Genomic DNA, 21,215 nt, shown 5'->3' on the forward strand with positions numbered 1-21,215 from the left:
TTTTATGTTTACACCTAACACCCTAACATGAACCCCCAGTCTAAACACCCCTAATCTTACACTTATTAACCCTTAATCTGCCGCCCCCGACATTGCCGGACAGATAGCTCAGCATGCTAAGGCACTGTGGCTGAGCTCTGTAGCAGCCCAAGGGTTGCAGGTTTGATCCCTGGCGAGGTTCACTCAGCCTTTCATCCTTCCAAGGTCGATAAAATGAGCAGCGCCTTGAGACCCTTACGGGTGATTAACCACGCTTTACAAGTACCCAATACATACATTATTCTTATTAACCCCTAATCTGCTGCTCCGGACACCGCCGCCACCTACATTATACTTATTAACCCCTAATCTGATGCCCCCAACATCACCGACACCTACATTATATTTATTAACCCCTAATCTCCCGCCCCTAATGTCACTGCAACCTACCTACACTTATTAACCCCTAATCTGCCGCCCCCAACATCGCCGCCACTATATTAAATGTATTAACCCCTAAATCTAAGTCTAACCCTAACCCTAACACCCCTTAAATTAAACATAATTTAAATAAATCTAAATAAAATTCCTATCATTACCTAAATTATTCCTATTTAAAACTAAATACTTACCTATAAAATAAACCCTAAGCTAGCTACAATATAACTAATAGTTACATTGTAGCTAGCTTAGGGTTATTTTTTTATTTTACAGGCAAGTTTGTATTTATTTTAACTTGGTAGAATAGATACTAAATAGTTATTAACTATTTAATAACTACTTAGCTAAAATAAATACAAATTTTCCTGTAAAATAAAACCTAACCTAAGTTACAATAACACCTAAGCTTACACTATAATTAAATAAATTCCCTACATTAAATACAATTAAATAAATTAAATTAAATTAGCTAAATCCCAAAAAAACAAACAATAAATTACAGAAAATAAAAAAAAACAAATGACAGATCTTTAAACTAATTACACCTAATCTAATAGCCCTATCAAAATAAAAAAATGCCCCCCAAAATAAAAAAAACCCTAGCCTAAACTAAACTACAAATAGCCCTTAAAAGGGCATTTTGCAGGGCATTGCCCCAAAGAAATCAGCTCTTTTTCCTGTAAAAAAATACAAACACCCCCAACAGTAAAACCCACCACCCACACAACCAACCCCCCAAATAAAAACCTAACTAAAAAAACCTAAGCTCCCCATTGCCCTGAAAAGGGCATTTGGATGGGCATTGCCCTTAAAAGGGCATTTAGCTCTATTTCTGCCCAAAGCCCTAGCCTAAAAAATAAACCCACCAAATATACCCTTAAAAAATCCTAACACTAACCCCCGAAGATTCACTTACTGGGAGAAGTCTTCATCCAAGCGGCAAGATGTCCTCAATGAACCTGGCAGAAGTGGTGCTCCAGACGAGCAGAAGTGGTCCTCCAGATGGGCAGAAGTCTTCATTTAGACAGCATATTCTATATTCATCCTTCCGACGTGGAGCAGCTCCATCTTCAAGACATCCGGCACAGAGCATCCTCTTCAAACGACGTCTTCTTCGGAATGAATATCTCTTTAAGTGATGTCATCCAATATGGCGTCCCTTAGATTCTGATTGGCTGATAGAATTCTATCAGCCAATCGGAATTAAGGTAGAAAAAATCCTATTGGCTGATGCAATTACACCTAACACTACACTACAATTAAATTAATTACCTAAATTAAATACAATTAATTACAATTAAATAAAAATATCTAAAGTACAAAAAAACACTAAATTATAGAAAATATTAAAGAAATTAGAAGATTTTTTAACTAATTACACCTAATCTAATCCCCATAACAAAATAAAAAAGCCCCCCCCCAAATAAAAAAGCCCTACCCTACACTAAATTACAAATAGCCCTTAAAAGCCATACTCTACACACACATAATGTACAGACATAATGTACTGTACACACGCATACTGTACACACATACTGTATACACACAAACATATTGTATACACACATACTGTACATACACACATATTGTAAACACACATACTGTACTCAGACACACTTTACACAGATATACTGTACACACAAATACTGCACACACACATACTATACACACACATACAGTGCACACACACATACTGTACAAACACATACTCTGCATACACACACATGCTGTACATGCACACATACGATATACACATGCATACTGTACACACACATAATGTGCATACACATACTGTACATACACACACATACTGTACATTCAAACATACTGTACACACACATACAGTACACACAAAAACACACTGTACATGCACAAATACTATGCATACACACACATACTGTACATACACATATACTGTACGTACACATACTGTACATACACACACATAATGCAAGCATACATACTTTATACACACACACATATATACTGTACACATACACATGTTGTATAAAAACACGTACACACATACTGTACACACAGACATATACTCTACACACATACTATACAGACATGCACACACATACTGTACACACATTTACTGAACATACACAAACATAATGTAATCATATGCATACTGTAAACACACATATACAGTACACACCTACTATATACACACACATTGTACATACACATACAAATATACTGTATACACACATTGACTGTATTTACTGTTTGGCTCAAAAGTAGACACATATCTAGAGCAATATATGAATAATGTGAAAAAAATATGTTGTTATTCATTTGAAAATGAATAGTCAATTAGAACTAAATTTGTCTGAAATTCGTTCATTACCAAAACAAATGTTAATTAAATGAATGGTAAACTGCACATTTTTTAATATAGGTCCAGAATCTAAGTGCATTTTTAGAGGGACTTTAATTGATCACTTCTAATAAAGATGCGTTGTAGCAGATTTTTTTTTGTGAGTTAACAGTTTGAACTGTTCTCCAATCAACTATCTAGCCGTACAGCACTTTATTTGTAGCTCTGCATATTCTTCTTTATAGTAGTGTCTACTACATGCAGTTATATGAAAATGTGTGTATGCTGTCCCTTTAACTTTCAGCTTTAGAACTACAATAATTATGCAGTCTATTGGAACAAGAGCAATGCAATAAATAAAATTTAAAATAGCTGCAAATCAATAGGAATGCAATCTAGTTCTCACCTTTATCAATGGTTTTCTAGGGTTGCACGCTTCTATCTTTTTGTGGTTTTAAAGCTGTTTTACAGACCAAGAATCATACGGCTAGATTACGAGTCTTTCGTTATGAGCTGAGCAGTGCTACCGTGCAGTTTTTTCTCACTGCTCACTTCCCTGCAGCGCTGGTATTACAGGTTTTTACAAACCTGGCGTTAAAAGGCAAGAAGTGAGCGTAGAGCGAAAGTGTGCTCCATACCGCACCCCAATACCAGCGCTGCTTAAGTCAGCGGTGAGCTGGTTGTACGTGCTCTTGCACGATTTCCCCATAGACATCAATGGGGAGAGCCGGCTGAGAAAAAGTCTAACACCTGCAAAAAAGAAGCGTAATGCTCAGTAACGCAGCCCCATTGATTCCTATGGGGAAACACATTTTATGTTTACACCTAACACCCTAACATGAACCCCCAGTCTAAACACCCCTAATCTTACACTTATTAACCCTTAATCTGCCGCCCCCGACATTGCCGGACAGATAGCTCAGCATGCTAAGGCACTGTGGCTGAGCTCTGTAGCAGCCCAAGGGTTGCAGGTTTGATCCCTGGCGAGGTTCACTCAGCCTTTCATCCTTCCAAGGTCGATAAAATGAGCAGCGCCTTGAGACCCTTACGGGTGATTAACCACGCTTTACAAGTACCCAATACATACATTATTCTTATTAACCCCTAATCTGCTGCTCCGGACACCGCCGCCACCTACATTATACTTATTAACCCCTAATCTGATGCCCCCAACATCACCGACACCTACATTATATTTATTAACCCCTAATCTCCCGCCCCTAATGTCACTGCAACCTACCTACACTTATTAACCCCTAATCTGCCGCCCCCAACATCGCCGCCACTATATTAAATGTATTAACCCCTAAATCTAAGTCTAACCCTAACCCTAACACCCCTTAAATTAAACATAATTTAAATAAATCTAAATAAAATTCCTATCATTACCTAAATTATTCCTATTTAAAACTAAATACTTACCTATAAAATAAACCCTAAGCTAGCTACAATATAACTAATAGTTACATTGTAGCTAGCTTAGGGTTATTTTTTTATTTTACAGGCAAGTTTGTATTTATTTTAACTTGGTAGAATAGATACTAAATAGTTATTAACTATTTAATAACTACTTAGCTAAAATAAATACAAATTTTCCTGTAAAATAAAACCTAACCTAAGTTACAATAACACCTAAGCTTACACTATAATTAAATAAATTCCCTACATTAAATACAATTAAATAAATTAAATTAAATTAGCTAAATCCCAAAAAAACAAACAATAAATTACAGAAAATAAAAAAAAACAAATGACAGATCTTTAAACTAATTACACCTAATCTAATAGCCCTATCAAAATAAAAAAATGCCCCCCAAAATAAAAAAAACCCTAGCCTAAACTAAACTACAAATAGCCCTTAAAAGGGCATTTTGCAGGGCATTGCCCCAAAGAAATCAGCTCTTTTTCCTGTAAAAAAATACAAACACCCCCAACAGTAAAACCCACCACCCACACAACCAACCCCCCAAATAAAAACCTAACTAAAAAAACCTAAGCTCCCCATTGCCCTGAAAAGGGCATTTGGATGGGCATTGCCCTTAAAAGGGCATTTAGCTCTATTTCTGCCCAAAGCCCTAGCCTAAAAAATAAACCCACCAAATACACCCTTAAAAAATCCTAACACTAACCCCCGAAGATTCACTTACTGGGAGAAGTCTTCATCCAAGCGGCAAGATGTCCTCAATGAACCTGGCAGAAGTGGTGCTCCAGACGAGCAGAAGTGGTCCTCCAGATGGGCAGAAGTCTTCATTTAGACAGCATATTCTATATTCATCCTTCCGACGTGGAGCAGCTCCATCTTCAAGACATCCGGCACAGAGCATCCTCTTCAAACGACGTCTTCTTCGGAATGAATATCTCTTTAAGTGATGTCATCCAATATGGCGTCCCTTAGATTCTGATTGGCTGATAGAATTCTATCAGCCAATCGGAATTAAGGTAGAAAAAATCCTATTGGCTGATGCAATTACACCTAACACTACACTACAATTAAATTAATTACCTAAATTAAATACAATTAATTACAATTAAATAAAAATATCTAAAGTACAAAAAAACACTAAATTACAGAAAATATTAAAGAAATTAGAAGATTTTTTAACTAATTACACCTAATCTAATCCCCATAACAAAATAAAAAAGCCCCCCCCCCCAAATAAAAAAGCCCTACCCTACACTAAATTACAAATAGCCCTTAAAAGGGCCTTTTGCGGGGCATTGCCCCAAAGTAATCAGCTCTTTTACCTGAAAAAAAAAGTACAAATACCCCCCCAACATTAAAATCCACCACCCACACAACCAACCCTACTCTAAAACTCACCCAATCCCCCCTTAAAAAAACTAAGCCCTTGAAGATCACCTTACCGGGAGACATTTTCACCCAACGGGCAGAAGTGGTCCTCCAAACGGGCAGAAGTCTTCATCCAGACGGCATCTTCTATCTTCATCCATCCGGCACGGAGAAGGTCCATCTTCAAGACATCCAACGCGGAGCATCCTCTTCTTTCTTTGTCCGATGACTGAATGAAGGTTCCTTTAAATTACGTCATCCAAGATGGCGTCCCTTCAATTCCGATTGGCTGATATAATTCTATCAGCCAATCGGAATTAAGGTAGAAAAAATCCTATTGGCTGATGCAATCTGCCAATAGGATTGAACTGGCATTCTATTGGCTGATTGGAAGAACCAATAGAATGCCAGCTCAATCCTATTGGCTGATTGGATCAGCCAATAGGATTGAACTTTAATCCTATTGGCTGATTGCATCAGGCAATAGGATTTTTTCTACCATAATTCTGATTGGCTGAATTCTATCACCCAATCGGAATTGAAGGGACGTCATCTTGGATGACATAATTTAAAGGAACCTTCATTCAGTCATCGAACGAAGAAAGAAGAGGATGCTCCGCGTCGGATGTCTTGAAGATGGACCCGCTCCTCGCCTGATGGATGAAGATAGAAGATGCCGTCTGGATGAAGACTTCTGACATCTGGAGGACCACTTCTGCCCGGCTTGGATGAAGACTTCTGCCAGTCTGGAGGAACACTTCTGCCCGGTTGGGTGAAGACGTCTCCTGGTAAGGTGATCTTCAAGGGGTTAGTGTTAGGTTTTTTTTAAGGGGGGATTGGGTGGGTTTTAGAGTAGGGTTGGTTGTGTGGGTGGTGGGTTTTAATTTTGGGGGGGTATTTTTACTTTTTTTATTACTTTGGGGCAATGCCCCGCAAAAAGCCATTTTAAGGGCTATTTGTAATTTAGTGTAGGGTAGGGCTTTTTTATTTTGGGGGGGCTTTTTTATTTTGTTAGGGGGATTAGAGTAGGTGTAATTAGTTTAAAAATCTTGTAATTTCTTTATTATTTTCTGTAATTTAGTGGGGGGGTTTCGTACTTTAGATAATTGTATTTAATTGGAATTAATTGTATTTAATTTAGTTAATTAATTTAATTATAGTGTAGTGTTAGGTGTTAGTGTAACTAAGGTTAGGTTTTATTTTACAGGTACTTTTGTATTTATTTTAGCTAGGTAGTTATTAAAAAGTTAATAACTATTTAATAACTGTTGTACCTAGTTAAAATAAATACAAAGTTGCCTGTAAAATAAAAATAAACCATAAGATAGCTACAATGTAACTATTAGTTATATTGTAGCTAGCTTAGGGTTTATTTTATAGGTAAGTATTTAGTTTTAAATAGGAATTATTTAGTTAATTGTAGTAATTGTATTTAGATTTATTGTAATTATATTTAAGGGGGCGTTAGGGTTAGGGTTAGACTTAGGTTTAGGGGTTAATATATTTAATATAGTGGTGGCGATGTTGGGGGCGGCAGATCAGGGGTTAATAAATGTAGGTAGGTGACGGCGATGTTAGGGACGGCAGATTAGGGGTTAATAATATTTAACTAGTGTTTGTATATTTATTATAGTGGCGGCGATGTCCGGTTCGGTAGATTAGGGGTTAAAATATTTATTTTAGTGTTTGCAATGTGGGGGGGGGCTCGGTTTAGGGGTTAATAGGTAGTTTATGTGTGTTAGTGTACTTTTGAGCACTTTAGTTAAGAGTTTTACACTACAATACCATAGCATAAAACTCTTAACTACTGAAATGCGGTACCAGGCTTGACAGGAGAGGGTCTACCGCTCACTTTTGGTCAGAATCTTAATACCAGCGCTATGCAAGTCCCATTGAAAATATAGGATACACAATTGACGTAAGTGGATTTGCGGTATTTCCGAGTCTGGCCAAAAAAGTGAGCGGTACACCTGTAAATTCAAGACTCGTAATACCAGCGGGCGTTAAAAAGCAGCGTTGGGACCGGCCAACGCTGCTTTTTAAGCCTAACGCAAGACTCGTAATATAGCCGTTTATGTTTTTAAAATATTTCTATTTAATTTATTTTTCACCTTTTTTTATTTTATTTATATGTATATTTGTTTTTACCACTATATTATATTGCATGTATTTCACTTTGATTTAAGGGGTATGCCTGCAAACATTGCAAGTAATATATGACATATGAGAATTGGCACAATCTGATTGAAACCATTATATTTAAACTTCTTGGAAATGTAAAAACAGTTTTTGTTGTTTTATTTTTTTTTTTTTTAAAACATTGCATGTTATATTTTTACAGGTGTTGGGGTGGATGACATGTTCATTATGCTTTCTAGCTGGCAACAAACTAAAGTAAAAAGTAAAGTTGAAGAACGAATGGCAGATACATATGCAGAAGCTGCTGTCTCCATAACAATCACAACTCTAACAGATGCCTTAGCTTTCTACATAGGGATAATGACTTCTTTTCAGTCAGTGAAATCCTTTTGTATCTATACTGGAACTGCCATATTATTTTGTTTCCTCTACAACATCACCTGTTTTGGGGCTTTCTTGGCACTAAATGGTAGACGTGAGGAGAGTAATAGACATTGGATGATTTGTACAAAAATGAAAGATCAGACTGATAGTGAGCGTTCTTCTGTATACAACGCATGCTGTGTTGGGGGATCCTATGACCATGTTACTGGTAAAGAGATTGACCATCCAATGACTCTCTTCTTCCGTAAGTATTATGGGCCTTTCCTTACAAACATCTGGACCAAGATAATTGTGATTATCTTATATTGTGGATATCTGGCCAGCAGCATTTACGGATGCTTTTATGTCCAAGAAGGGATTGAGCTGCGTAATTTGGCTCCTGACAATTCATATGTGGCTCCATTTTATGATAAAGAAGAATTATACTTTTCAAACTATGGTCCCAGAGTTATGGTTGTTATTACTGAACAAACAGAATACTGGAATTTAAAAATACAGGATAAAATTGAAAACTGTATTGAAACCTTGGAAAACAATTTATATATTGACAAAACACTATCTGAGTCATGGTTGAGAATATATGTAGCTGCTGCTAAGAAGAATAATTCAGATATAAGTACCCAGGATTTATTTGTTACACATTTATATAACTTTTTTGCTAATGCACCTATTTATAAACAAGATGTTGACATTAAATCAAAGGAGATCATAGCATCTCGCTTTTTCATTCAGACTGTAAATGTAACTACAGCAGTTGATGAGAAAGAATTGTTAAATCAGCTTCGAGACATAGCAAGTAGATGTGATATTCCACTACTAGTGTATCACCCAGCGTTTATTTACTTTGATCAATATGCTGTGATAATCCAGACTACTATTTCAAACGTCCTTATAGCTGCAGCTGCAATGTTTCTTATCTCACTACTGTTAATTCCTAACCCTCTCTGTACATTATGGGTGACATTTTCTATTGCTTCTATTATAGTTGGTGTTACAGGATTCATGACTTACTGGGATGTTAACTTAGATTCCATATCAATGATCAACCTTGTTATTTGCATTGGGTTCTCAGTTGACTTTTCAGCTCATATTTCATATGCGTTTGTTTCTAATGTGAAATCCAATGTGAACGAGAGGATGATTGATGCTTTACATTCTCTTGGGTATCCAATTCTACAGGGGGCTTTATCAACAGTTTTGGGTGTCATAGCACTTTCTGCAGCAGGAAGTTACATTTTTAGAACATTTTTTAAGATCATGTTCCTTGTTATTTCATTTGGAGCACTCCATGGTCTAGTTTTTCTTCCAGTGTTTTTAACTATTTTGGGCAGTTGTGTAACAAAATCTTCTAATAATGCAAAAGTAGAAGATAAAAATGACAAGCATGATGTGAAAAATGCAAATTGCTTTGAGTGTTCAGAAAAAAAATTTGATGCAAAGAGATTTGAACAGCCTATAAACTCAAGCAACATCCATTTACATAATTATTTTTTTGATAATCCAGATTGTCCATAGCTGTTTTTTTCTCCTTTTGGTAAATGTATTACTTAATCAATTTATAATCTGTAGAGACATCACATAACTAATATTCCAAACCACAATCAGTTTCTTGCCCCCTCTTGGTAATGGTAGACACTTCTTGTGTTATTTATCTTCATCCTTGGCAAGTTCCCTTCTTGTCCCTTTATGTATCATTTGGAAAAGGAAAAATGTAAAGATATAGAATAAAATTGTTCTAGAGGTTGGAACAGTAGAGACATTCACATCACTAAAGGGACACTAAACCCAATTTTTTTCTTTAATGGTTCAGATAGGGCATGACATTTTAAGCAACTTTCTAATTTACTCCTACTATCAATTTTTATTTGTTCACTTGCTATCTTTATTTAAAAAGATACGCCTAGATTTAGAGTTCTGCAGCCAAAGGGGTGCGTTAGCTACGCGTGCTTTTTTTCCCCCGCACCTTTTAAATACCGCTGGTATTTAGAGTTCACAGAATGGCTGGCTTTTCAGTGAGTTAGGCTCCAAAAAGGGAGCATAGAGCATAATTTAACGCCACTGCAACTCTAGATACCAGCGGTGCTTACGGACGCGGCCAGCTTCAAAAACGTGCTCGTGCACGATATCCCCATAGAAAACAATGGGGCAGTTTGAGCTGAAAAAAAACCTAACACCTGCAAAAAAGCCGCGTTCAGCTCCTAACGCAGCCCCATTGTTTTCTATGGGGAAACACTTCCTACGTCTGCACCTAACACTCTAACATGTACCCCGAGTCTAAACACCCCTAAGCTTACACTTATTAACCCCTATTCTGCCGCCCCCGCTATCGCTGACACCTGCATATTTTTTTTAACCCCTAATCTGCCGCTCAGTAAACCGCCGCTACTTACATTATCCCTATGTACCCCTAATCTGCTGCCCCTAACACCGCCGACCTCTATATTATATTAATTAACCCCTAATCTGCCCCCCACAACGTCGCCTCCACCTGCCTACACTTATTAACCCCTAATCTGCCGAGCGGACCGCACCGCTACTATAATAAAGCTATTAACCCCTAATCCGCCTCACTCCCACCTCAATAACCCTATAATAAATAGTATTAACCCCTAATCTGCCCTGCCTAACATCGCCGACACCTAACTTCAAGTATTAACGCCTAATCTGCCGATCGGAGCTCACCGCTACTCTAATACATTTTTTAACCCCTAAAGCTAATTTTAACCCTAACCCTAACACCCCCCTAAGTTAAATATAATTTTATTCTAACGAAATAAATTAACTCTTATTAAATAAATTATTCATATTAAAATCTAAATACTTACCTGTAAAATAAACCCTAATATAGCTACAACATAAATTATAATTATATTATAGCTATTTTAGCTATTTAATATTTATTTTACAGGCAACTTTGTATTTATTTTAACCAGGTACAATAGCTATTAAATAGTTAAGAATTACAAAATTACCTGTAAAATAAATCCTAACCTAAGTTACAATTAAACCTAACACTACACTATCAATAAATTAATTAAATAAAATACCTACAATTATCTACAATTAAACCTAACACTACACTATCAATAAATTAATTAAATAAAATACCTACAAATAAATACAATGAAATAAACTAACTAAAGTACAAAAAATAAAAAAGAACTAAGTTACAAAAAATAAAACAATATTTACAAACATTAGAAAAATATTACAACAATTTTAAACTAATTACACCTACTCTAAGCCCCCTAATAAAATAACAAAGCCCCCCAAAATAAAAAAATGCCCTACCCTATTCTAAATTAAAAAAGTTCAAAGCTCTTTTACCTTACCAGCCCTGTAAAAAAAACACATACAATACCCCCCCAACATTACAACCCACCACCCACATACCCCTAATCTAACCCAAACCCCCTTAAATAAACCTAACACTAAGCCCCTGAAGATCTTCCTACCTTATCTTCACCATACCAGGTTCACCGATCAGTCCTCGGAAGTCTTGATCCAAGCCTCGTAAGTGTTGATCCAAGCCCAAGCGGGGGGCTGAAGAGTGACGTCCATCCTCAGGCTGAAGTCTGGATCCAAGCGGCGGCTGAAGAAATCCATCATCGGGCTGAAGTCGGAAGTCCATCATCGGGATGAAGTCTTCTATCAAGCCGCATCTTCAATCTTCTTTCTTCTGGAGCGGAGTGGAGCCATCTTCTTCCAAGCCGACGCGGAACATCCTCTTCAACCGACGCCTACTCGCCGAATGACGGTTCCTTTAAATGATGTCATCCAAGATGGCGTCCCTCGAATTCCGATTGGCTGATAGGATTCTATCAGCCAATCGGAATTAAGGTAGGAATATTCTGATTGGCTGATGGAATCAGCCAATCAGAATCAAGTTCAATCCGATTGGCTGATCCAATCAGCCAATCAGATTGAGCTTGCATTCTATTGGCTGATTATAGGGTTATTGAGGCGGGAGTGAGGCGGATTAGGGGTTAATAACTTTATTATAGTAACGGTGCAGTCCGCTGGGCAGATTAGGGGTTAATAAGTGTAGGCAGGTGGAGGCGACGTTGAGGGGGGCAGATTAGGGGTTAATAAATATAATATAGGGGTCGGCGGTGTTAGGGGCAGCAGATTAGGGGTACATAGCTATAATGTAGCTGGCGGCGGCATGCAGACGGCAGATTAGGGGTTAATAAGTGTAGGTAGCTGGCGGCGACGTTGTGGGGGGCAGATTAGGGGTTAATAAATATAATATAGGGGTCGGCAGTGTTAGGGGCAGCAGATTAGGGGTACATAGGGATAACGTAGGTGGCGGCAGTGTACGGAGCGGAAGATTAGGGGTTAAAAAATTTAAATATAGTGGGGGCGATGTGGGGGGACCTCGGTTTAGGGGTACATAGGTAGTTTATGGGTGTTAGTGTACTTTAGAGCACAGTAGTTAAGAGCTTTATAAACCGGCGTTAGCCCAGAAAGCTCTTAACTACTGACTTTTTTCTACGGCTGGAGTTTTGTCGTTAGATTTCTAACGCTCACTTCAGCCACGACTCTAAATACCGGAGTTAGAAGGATCCCATTGAAAAGATAGGATACGCAATTGACGTAAGGGGATCTGCGGTATGGAAAAGTTGCGGCTGGAAAGTGAGCGTTAGACCCTTTCCTGACTGACTCCAAATACCGGCGGTAGCCCAAAACCAGCGTTAGGAGCCTCTAACGCTGGTTTTCATGGCCAGCTCTAAATCTAGGCCTAAGAATTTAAAGCTTAGGAGCCAGCACATTTTAGGTTCAGCACCATGGATAGCACTTGCTTATTGGTGGATACAGTTAGCAAACCAATAAGCAATCATAACTCAGGTTCTCAACCAAAAATGTGCCAGCTCTTAATCTTTACATCCTGCTTTTTAAATAAAGATAGCAAGAGAACAAAGACAAATTTATAATAGGAGTAAATTTGAAAGTTGCTTAAAATGGCATGTTCTATCTGAATCATTAAAGAACAAAATTGGGTTTAATGTCCCTTAAGGGCTGTGCCCTTCGAATAAACCTTTCATATATCCTTTACTTACATAAATAAGCTAAATATGTTTTGTAATTATTATGCAATTAGGAGATATGTTTTCTTAATTACTTTTACATGTGTTCAATATATTTTTCCTCTGTTCAGTGAATTTACTTTTAATTTATTTTTAATTTAATTTTTAAAAAATGTGTGAAGTAAAATATTAAAACCAAACTGTGAAAATACTCATTTGTAAATTCAACACAGCATTTGCCTGGCCAGACTGAGGTAACAAACACTACGGCCTCCATTACATATAGAGCGTCGCCCGCAAAAGCCGGCGACGCCGGTTTTTGCGCTGTTTTGGTATCACATTTACGGCGTAGCATACAAGTTACGCCCATATATTTCACCCATCGCTCGCAATTTTTACTCCCATAGGCTAACATGGCACTGCGTCGTAAATCGTTATCCAATATCCAGCGCAAGGCCTTACGTGTCGAAAATGGAGAAATCTTATTCCATTTTTACCTCACCATAAAAGGCAGCTGTGGGGGGGCGGAGCCTACAGCTGTTGCGGAAGGACGTATATGTGAAGAGCTCCTGATTCTCACTTGGGTTTAACTATATATTTTTATACAAAAAAATACAAATATTGTGCTGGACATCTTTGCTAAAGTGCACTACGATACCCTGGAGGAGTTGGTGAGATAATATTACATAGACGGATCTTCCTATGCTCCTCAGCTAGACCGCATTGTGACCGAACACATGGCAAACAGGCCTCTCTGGTGACTCTGTCTAACTTTGTAGTCAAGGCTGCCGCATATTTTACCCTCCCCGGGTTTCTACGGATTCCGGGTTACTAGCAACTCAAAGAAGTTGCCCCCTCTTTATTCAATCATTTAAGAGGCATCCGCTTCTTGTAACATATGTGCTTAAATTCTACCCCTGAAGGAAACGGTAACCGTTCTGCCAACAAGCTACCACTGCGCACATTTTGAACATGGAGGCGCTGGACAAGTGGGCATACACAGTGACCCAGCTGATTCACAACCATTTTCAAAGTCTAGAGGAAGAGCTTGGTAAACTCCTCAATCTACATGGACTTTTTGAGCCGCCAACAAGGGAATACACCCGGGTCCAACAAGCTGTCAGGACAAGGTCGGACAGCATAACGTCACCCCACTTATGCAGCCTGACAGATACAACACTTCCCGCAGAAGGATCTATACCTACCTCAGCTTCAGACCGGGAGACTCTAGGTGGTAATGGGGAGTCAAGTGCCCGAGAAAACCTCAGACCGAAAATTGCTGTGAGTATGGATGCTGGAGGAGGGCCTGTCTCCCAGGTTCCCGCTCGGGTAATTCAGGCCAAGCTACCCCAAACTAGGGCACATCGATCTGGAGCTCTGGCTCTAAGTCAGGCTCCCTCTCTGTGGCTGGACTTACTTGCTGCTGACATGGATTGGGCTGATAGCAAGTGCAAAAGAGTGGAACTGACAGAATGTGACGTTACATTTTATGCCCCTCATATTGCGCTTCTGGGCAATACACTACCTTGGAACAGTTACCAGAGTGACTTGCCTTTGCATCGACAGGTCAGTACATACCTCACGGAGGACGGGGAACAGGACACTTGCTGGGGACCAAGCAAACGGCAATCATTTTTTCTTAATCTGCTGATTGCTGCAAGGGAACAAGGAAAGTCTGGGATCGGCTGAACTTTATGCAGCAGGCCTGGACATAAAATGCATACTAGACTTCCCGTTCCTGTGTTAAACTGCCCTACCCTAATGATGGCGATTTATGCCTGATCAATGGTGGTCAGTTTTATATAATATCTGTGTATGTACTTGGACGCATGATTACACATTTGTTTCCTCATGTGAAGACATCTGCCTGAATTTTTACCCCCTGTCTATCGGTCCTTAGCATTAATGGGAATGGCTGCTATATATTTACAGCTCTGTAAGCTTAAAGAGGACCCCCTGAGGACGTAGGGGTAGCGACCCATGCTAGACCGCACAGTCATATGCTCTAGTCTAGATAACACTTTTGAACATTTATTATGCTGTTATTCTCTGTACATAATTTAATAGCTCCTGCATATACATGCCATTTCACCTGTAGAGTTGTTAACCCCCTTTTTCCAAGGTTTCCAGTAAGTCATATAACATAGAGCTATGTCTGTATTTCCCCTAATTTGATGTTACGCATGCGTGAGTGTTATGGAGCTTAATGTTGAGACCCATTCTTAAGTCTAGAGTGTTAATTAGTTTTACATTCTCTTTAGGATATATGCAAGGCACAGGGCACACATAAATAGTCCTAATTACTGTTAGAATTTCTACTTGTAAGGCAAGTAAATTGAGATTCAATGAGAGGGGATGCAGGCTTACTGTAACTGATAAATTCACTAATGCTAATACCAGTGAAGTGTGTTGTAGGGGAACTTTGTCTCTGCTATACTCTACAATAATGTGTAATACCCAGTACGAAAGTTTTGGGCCGGAGCCTACATATAGTGGACTGTGATTTAAGCCCAGAGGTAGTAAGCTAAGAATGAGGCCTGTTTTCCGTCTTATAATATAATATAATCAGTATGCCAGACCTGATTAGCGTTGTTGAATTATAGCTTAATAGTTGTTCCTAGTACTAATAAGATGGTAATGTTGCTTCTAATGGCCAGCAATGTTTATTTGGGGGAAAATAAAGTGTTCTCACTAATTGTCTTACTTATAGCTTTCAATGTTTGCTTGTCTAAAGTTTATATGATTTTTTAGGGTAGTCTCGTACAATATTACTTATAAGATGTGGATGCTTATTGTTATACAATGCACCTAGGGTCCAAGAGTGGCCCCTTTTTTTTTTGTTTTTTTTTTGTTTTTTTGTTGTTGTTATTTTCATATGTTTCATATATATATATAAATAATGCCAGCCCAAGAGTGGCCATGGATCAACTCACCTCCATTGATTGTTATTATTTTATTATGGTCCAAGAGTGACCTATTACTTCCAGAGGAGGTCTATATATATGTGAAAAAAATGAGGTTATTGTTATTTTTTGCCTACTTAATTTTTGAAATTATATGTATCTAAGACTGTACATTATTCTATCAATGTGAACTTTATCTTAAGGTCTGTAACCCTTAAGCTCTGGCAATTTTGCTTGCAATGTTTATGTTTCTATTTGCCTCAATAAAAATATATTAAAAAAAAAAAAAAAAAAGGCAGCTGTAGTCTGATGGGAAATCTATTCCCACTGGTGTTAATGCTCCAATTATACCATGGAGCGTTATATATATAAATTTACTGTATCTAGCTGTATATGAATTTGTGATATATTAGTTTATATACTTATTATTTAAATCAAACTCTTAACAATTGAGATCATTTTAAATATTGCAAATATATGATCATATAGTCTTGTACCATGTTTTCAGTATATAGTTTTTAATTTATTGTTCTATGGAACAGTTTATATATATATTTTATTAATGTATGGATCAAATGTTTCATTTTTTAGATAATGAATTTGTGTTCAATGATCATTTGGATTGCAGACATTAGGGGTTAAGAAACTGCTCCCGACATAACATCAATTGTTTAACTATGGGAGTGTCCTGATTTCTGCAATCTTATTGGTGAGAGGGAGGTACTAATATAGCGGTGGATTAGTGTGTATTTTACAGCCTGATGAAACGGCTCTGTGCAGCCGAGAAACGCGTTGCTGATGTTTTATAAATTTTGATAAAATTGTTACAAGCTTTTATATCCCTTGCTGGTGTGTATTGGATTTCATTTTACCCTCAAACTTATTGCCATACTTGCCGAGGGATGCGAGTGGCTCGGGTGACGTCAGTTATCAACTTAAACACCCCCCCCCCCTCATTGGCACTGATGATTGGAGCTGTGTTCCGGAGGTGTGGGTGCCCGCTGGTTCCCGATTGGCTGTACGTCCCCTCGTGACCTGTTGGCGTTCACGCTGGATTTGTCTGTCGGGCGACTAAGAGGTCCCGGCCTGCGCTATCTGGCATTTCCAAGTGCCTCCTCGTTTGTGAGTTTCCTTTCGTCCTATTATTGTTGTTTCCTGATTTGACAATATTACCCTCTCTGGCGCCTTCTTATTCCTTTTCACAGGATTTACCTCTGAATTTCCCTCAGCAAGATATTAGTTTTGCAAATGATTTCTATTAAATCAATGTTTCTTACCAATTAGGCAGAATTTGAGATACATTTTCCCTAATAACTACAGTCAAATATTATTGTTTTAAAACTTCCATGATATAAACATTTTTTTCAAGATCATGAAACAAAGTGTAAACCTTAACAAAGTTGTAAACTTCAGATAAATATTTTTTTGCATTTTATTTTAATGTCCCCTATAAATTATTGCACTACTATTGTTTAGGTTCAAAATTAACAGTACTCTGCTGGCAAACCAAATATTTCTAATTGTAATTTGAATGTTTGACAATTTTGGAATATTTTTTAGATTTTATATAGCTGTGTGTGTATATATATATATATATATATATATATATATATATATATATATATATATATATATATATATATATATAATATATATATATATATATGTGTGTGCATAAGTATTTATGTATTTTTATGTATATATATATATATATATTTATAGACATATATACACATATAAACACATAAATATATATGTATACATATAAAGACATACAGGATATATAAGTGCATTGGAGCCCTTTGCTGTTAAGTAGATGAAAACATGCATCATGCCATATTCATATTTAATAAAGGTTTTAACTATGTATTTACTGTAAGTATTTCACATTCCAATGTTCTGCACATGGCAGAATATGTTCTAAATAATTATAAGTAGATATTCCTATATATATATCTGTATATATCTATACCTATATATAATCATGTATATATATATATATATATATTTATGTGTGTATATATATATTTATGTGTGTATATATATATATATATATATATATATATATAAATATATATTTGTGCAAACATCAGATATATGTAGAAATATGTATTTATGAACAAACAGAACATATTCTGTTATGAAGAGAATATTGGAATATGAAATATTCATATTTTCATGTAGGGTTAGCTCAACTGAGAATATGCAATCGTGTTTGCGCGAGAGTGGGGTGTTTTTTCGCCATTTTTTTCTCCATTGACTTCTATGAGGGAACATGTGAACCCACATGCGATATTCTAACTTTGGATTTTTGCACTAGTCGGTAGGATTGTATATCCCATACATCACTAGCTCATCGACTCTTGCCAATTACATGAAAGAAATAACATTACACTTGTAATCTGGCCCTTTATGCTTTTTTATTATTTCTCATTTCATCTCAAATTTAGGTCTTAAGAAAGGCTATTAGTAAAACAGATTTATGCAGTTCCAGTGAGTATATGACCTCAGCAATGGAGAAAATAGAAAGGCATCCAATATTTGTAATATTTGTAAGATGGTGGGTACCTCCTAACATATATTCTTCCCTTTTCTATCTAAACCTTGATTACAATAACCCATCAGTGAGATTACTAGTTTTGCAGTAACAGGGGTGCGTTGCTAACTTGCATGTTATTCTCACCGCTCACTTCCCTACAGCGCTGATATTACAGGTTTTTACAAACCCGGCGTTAAAAGGCAAGAAGTGCGCATAGAGCAAAATTGTGCTCCACACTTCACTTCAATACCAGCGCTGCTTAAGTGAGCAGTAAGCTGGTTATACGTGCTCGTGCACGATTTCCCCATAGATATCAATGGGGAGAGCCGGCTGAGAAAAAGTCTAACACCTGCAAAAAAGCAGCGTTTAGCTCAGTAACACAGCCCCATTGATTCCTATGGGGAAACACATTTTACGTTTACACCTAACACCCTAACATAAACCCTGAGTCTAAACACCCCTAATCTTACAGTTATTAACCCCTAAACTGCCGCCTCCGACATCGCAGACACCTACATTATACTTATTAACCCCTAATCTGCAACTCGGACATCGCCACCATCTACATTATACTTATTAACCCCTAATCTGCCACCCCCAATGTCGCTGCCACTATATTAAATGTATTAACCCCTAAATCTAAGGCTAACCCTAACACCCCCTAACTTAAATATAATTAAAATAAATCTAAATAAAAATTACTATCATTAACTAAATTATTCATATTTAAAACTAAATACTTACCTATACAATAAACCCTAAGCTAGCAACAATATAACTAATAGTTACATTGTATCTATCTTAGATTTTATTTTTATTTTACAGGCAAGTTTTGTATTTATTTTAACTAGGTAGAATAGTTACTAAATAGTTATTAACTATTTACTAACTACTTAGCTAAAATAAATACAAATTTACGTGTAAAATAAAACCTTACCTAACCTATGTTACACTAACACCTAACACAACCCTACAATTAAATAAATTACCTACATTAAATACAATTAAATAAATTAAATTAAATTAGCTAAATCACACAACCCCCCCCACTAAATTACAGAAAAAAACAAAAACAAATTACAGATCTTTAAAATAATTACACCTAATCTAATAGCCCTATAAAAATAAAAAAGCCCCCCAAAATTAAAAAAATCCACTAGCCTAAACTAAACTACAAATAGCCCTTAAAAGGGCCTTTTGCGGGGCATTGCCCCAAAGAAATCAGCTCTTTTACCTGTAAAAAAATGCAAACAAACCCCAACAGTAAAACCCACCACCCACACAACCAAACCCCCCAAATAAAACCCTAACTAAAAAAACCTAAGCTCTCTATTGCCCTGAAAAGGGCATTTGGATGGCATTGCCCTTAAAAGGGCATTTAGCTATATTGCTGCCCAAAGCCCTAACCTAAAAAATAAACCCACCCAATACACCCTTAAAAAGACCTAATACTAACCCCCGAAGATTCACTTACTGGGAGAAGTCTTCATCCAAGCGGCAAGATGTCCTCAATGAAGCCAGCAGAAGTGGTCCTCCAGATGGACAGAAGTCTTCATCCAGACGGCATCTTCTATCTTCATCCTTCCCGCACGGAGCGGGTCCATCTTCAAGACATCCAACGCGGAGCATCCTCTTCTTCCGACGGACTAACAACGAATGAAGGTACCTTTAATGACGTCATCCAAGATGGCGTCCCTTAGATTCCGATTGGCTGATAGCATTCTAGCAGCCAATCGGAATTAACCGTAGAAAAAATCCTATTGGCTGCTTGGATCAGCCAATAGAATTGAATTTCAATCCTATTGGCTGATCCAATCAGCCAATAGGATTGAACTCACATTCTATTGGCTGTACCAATCAGCCAATGGAATGCATGCTCAATCCTATTGGCTGATCCAATCAGCCAATAGGATTTTTTCTATCTTAATTCCAATTGGCTGATTGGCTGGTACCTTCATTCATCGTTAGTCCGTCGGAAGAAGAGGATGCTCCATGTCGGATGTCTTGAAGATGGACCTGCTCCGCTCTGGAAGGGTGAAGATAGAAGATGCCATCTGGATGAAGACTTCTGCCCGTCTGGAGGACCACTTCTGCCGGCTTCGTTGAGAACATATTGCTGCTTGGATGAATACTTCTCCCGGTATGTGAATCTTCGGGGGTTTGTGTTTGTTTTTTTTAAGGGTGTATTGGGTGGGTTTATTTTTTAGGTTAGGGCTTTGGGCCTGCAATAGAGCTAAATGCCCTTTTAAGGGCAAAACCCATCCAAATGACCTTTTCAGGGCAATGGGGAGCTGAGGTTTTTTTACTTAGGATTTTATTTGGGGGGTTGGTTGTGTGGGTGGTGGGTTTTACTGTTGGCGGGTTGTGTGTATTTTTTTTACAGGTAAAAGAGCTGATTTATTTGGGGCAATGCCCCACAAAAGGCCCTTTTAATGGCTATTGATAGTTTAGTAGTTTAGGCTAGGGGTTTTTTATTTTGGGGGGCTTTTTATGTTGATAGGGCTCTTAGATTAGGTGTAATTAGGTTAAAGATCTGTAATTTGTTTTTTATTTTCTGTAATTTAGTGTTTGTTTTTTTGTGATTTAGCTAATTTAATTTATTTAATTGTTTTTAATGTAGGTAATTTATTTTGATGTAATGTAGTGTTAGGTGTTATTGTAACATAGGTTAGGTTTTATTTTACAGGTA

General features: G+C 37.4%; 1 protein-coding gene across 1 annotated transcript in view; it reads left to right on the top strand.

Annotated features, from left to right (window-relative positions):
• Positions 1-9,572, top strand: part of LOC128661435 (patched domain-containing protein 3-like) — a 333,526-nt gene extending 323,954 nt beyond the window's left edge. Inside the window, exon 5 of the mRNA XM_053715688.1 lies at positions 7,876-9,572. Within this exon, the coding sequence (XP_053571663.1) occupies positions 7,876-9,572 (1,697 nt within the window). The remainder of the gene's footprint in view (positions 1-7,875) is intronic.
• Positions 9,573-21,215: the final 11,643 nt, after the last annotated feature.

This window comes from Bombina bombina, chromosome 5 (genome assembly GCF_027579735.1).
Source record: "Bombina bombina isolate aBomBom1 chromosome 5, aBomBom1.pri, whole genome shotgun sequence".
Taxonomy (NCBI): domain Eukaryota; kingdom Metazoa; phylum Chordata; class Amphibia; order Anura; family Bombinatoridae; genus Bombina; species Bombina bombina.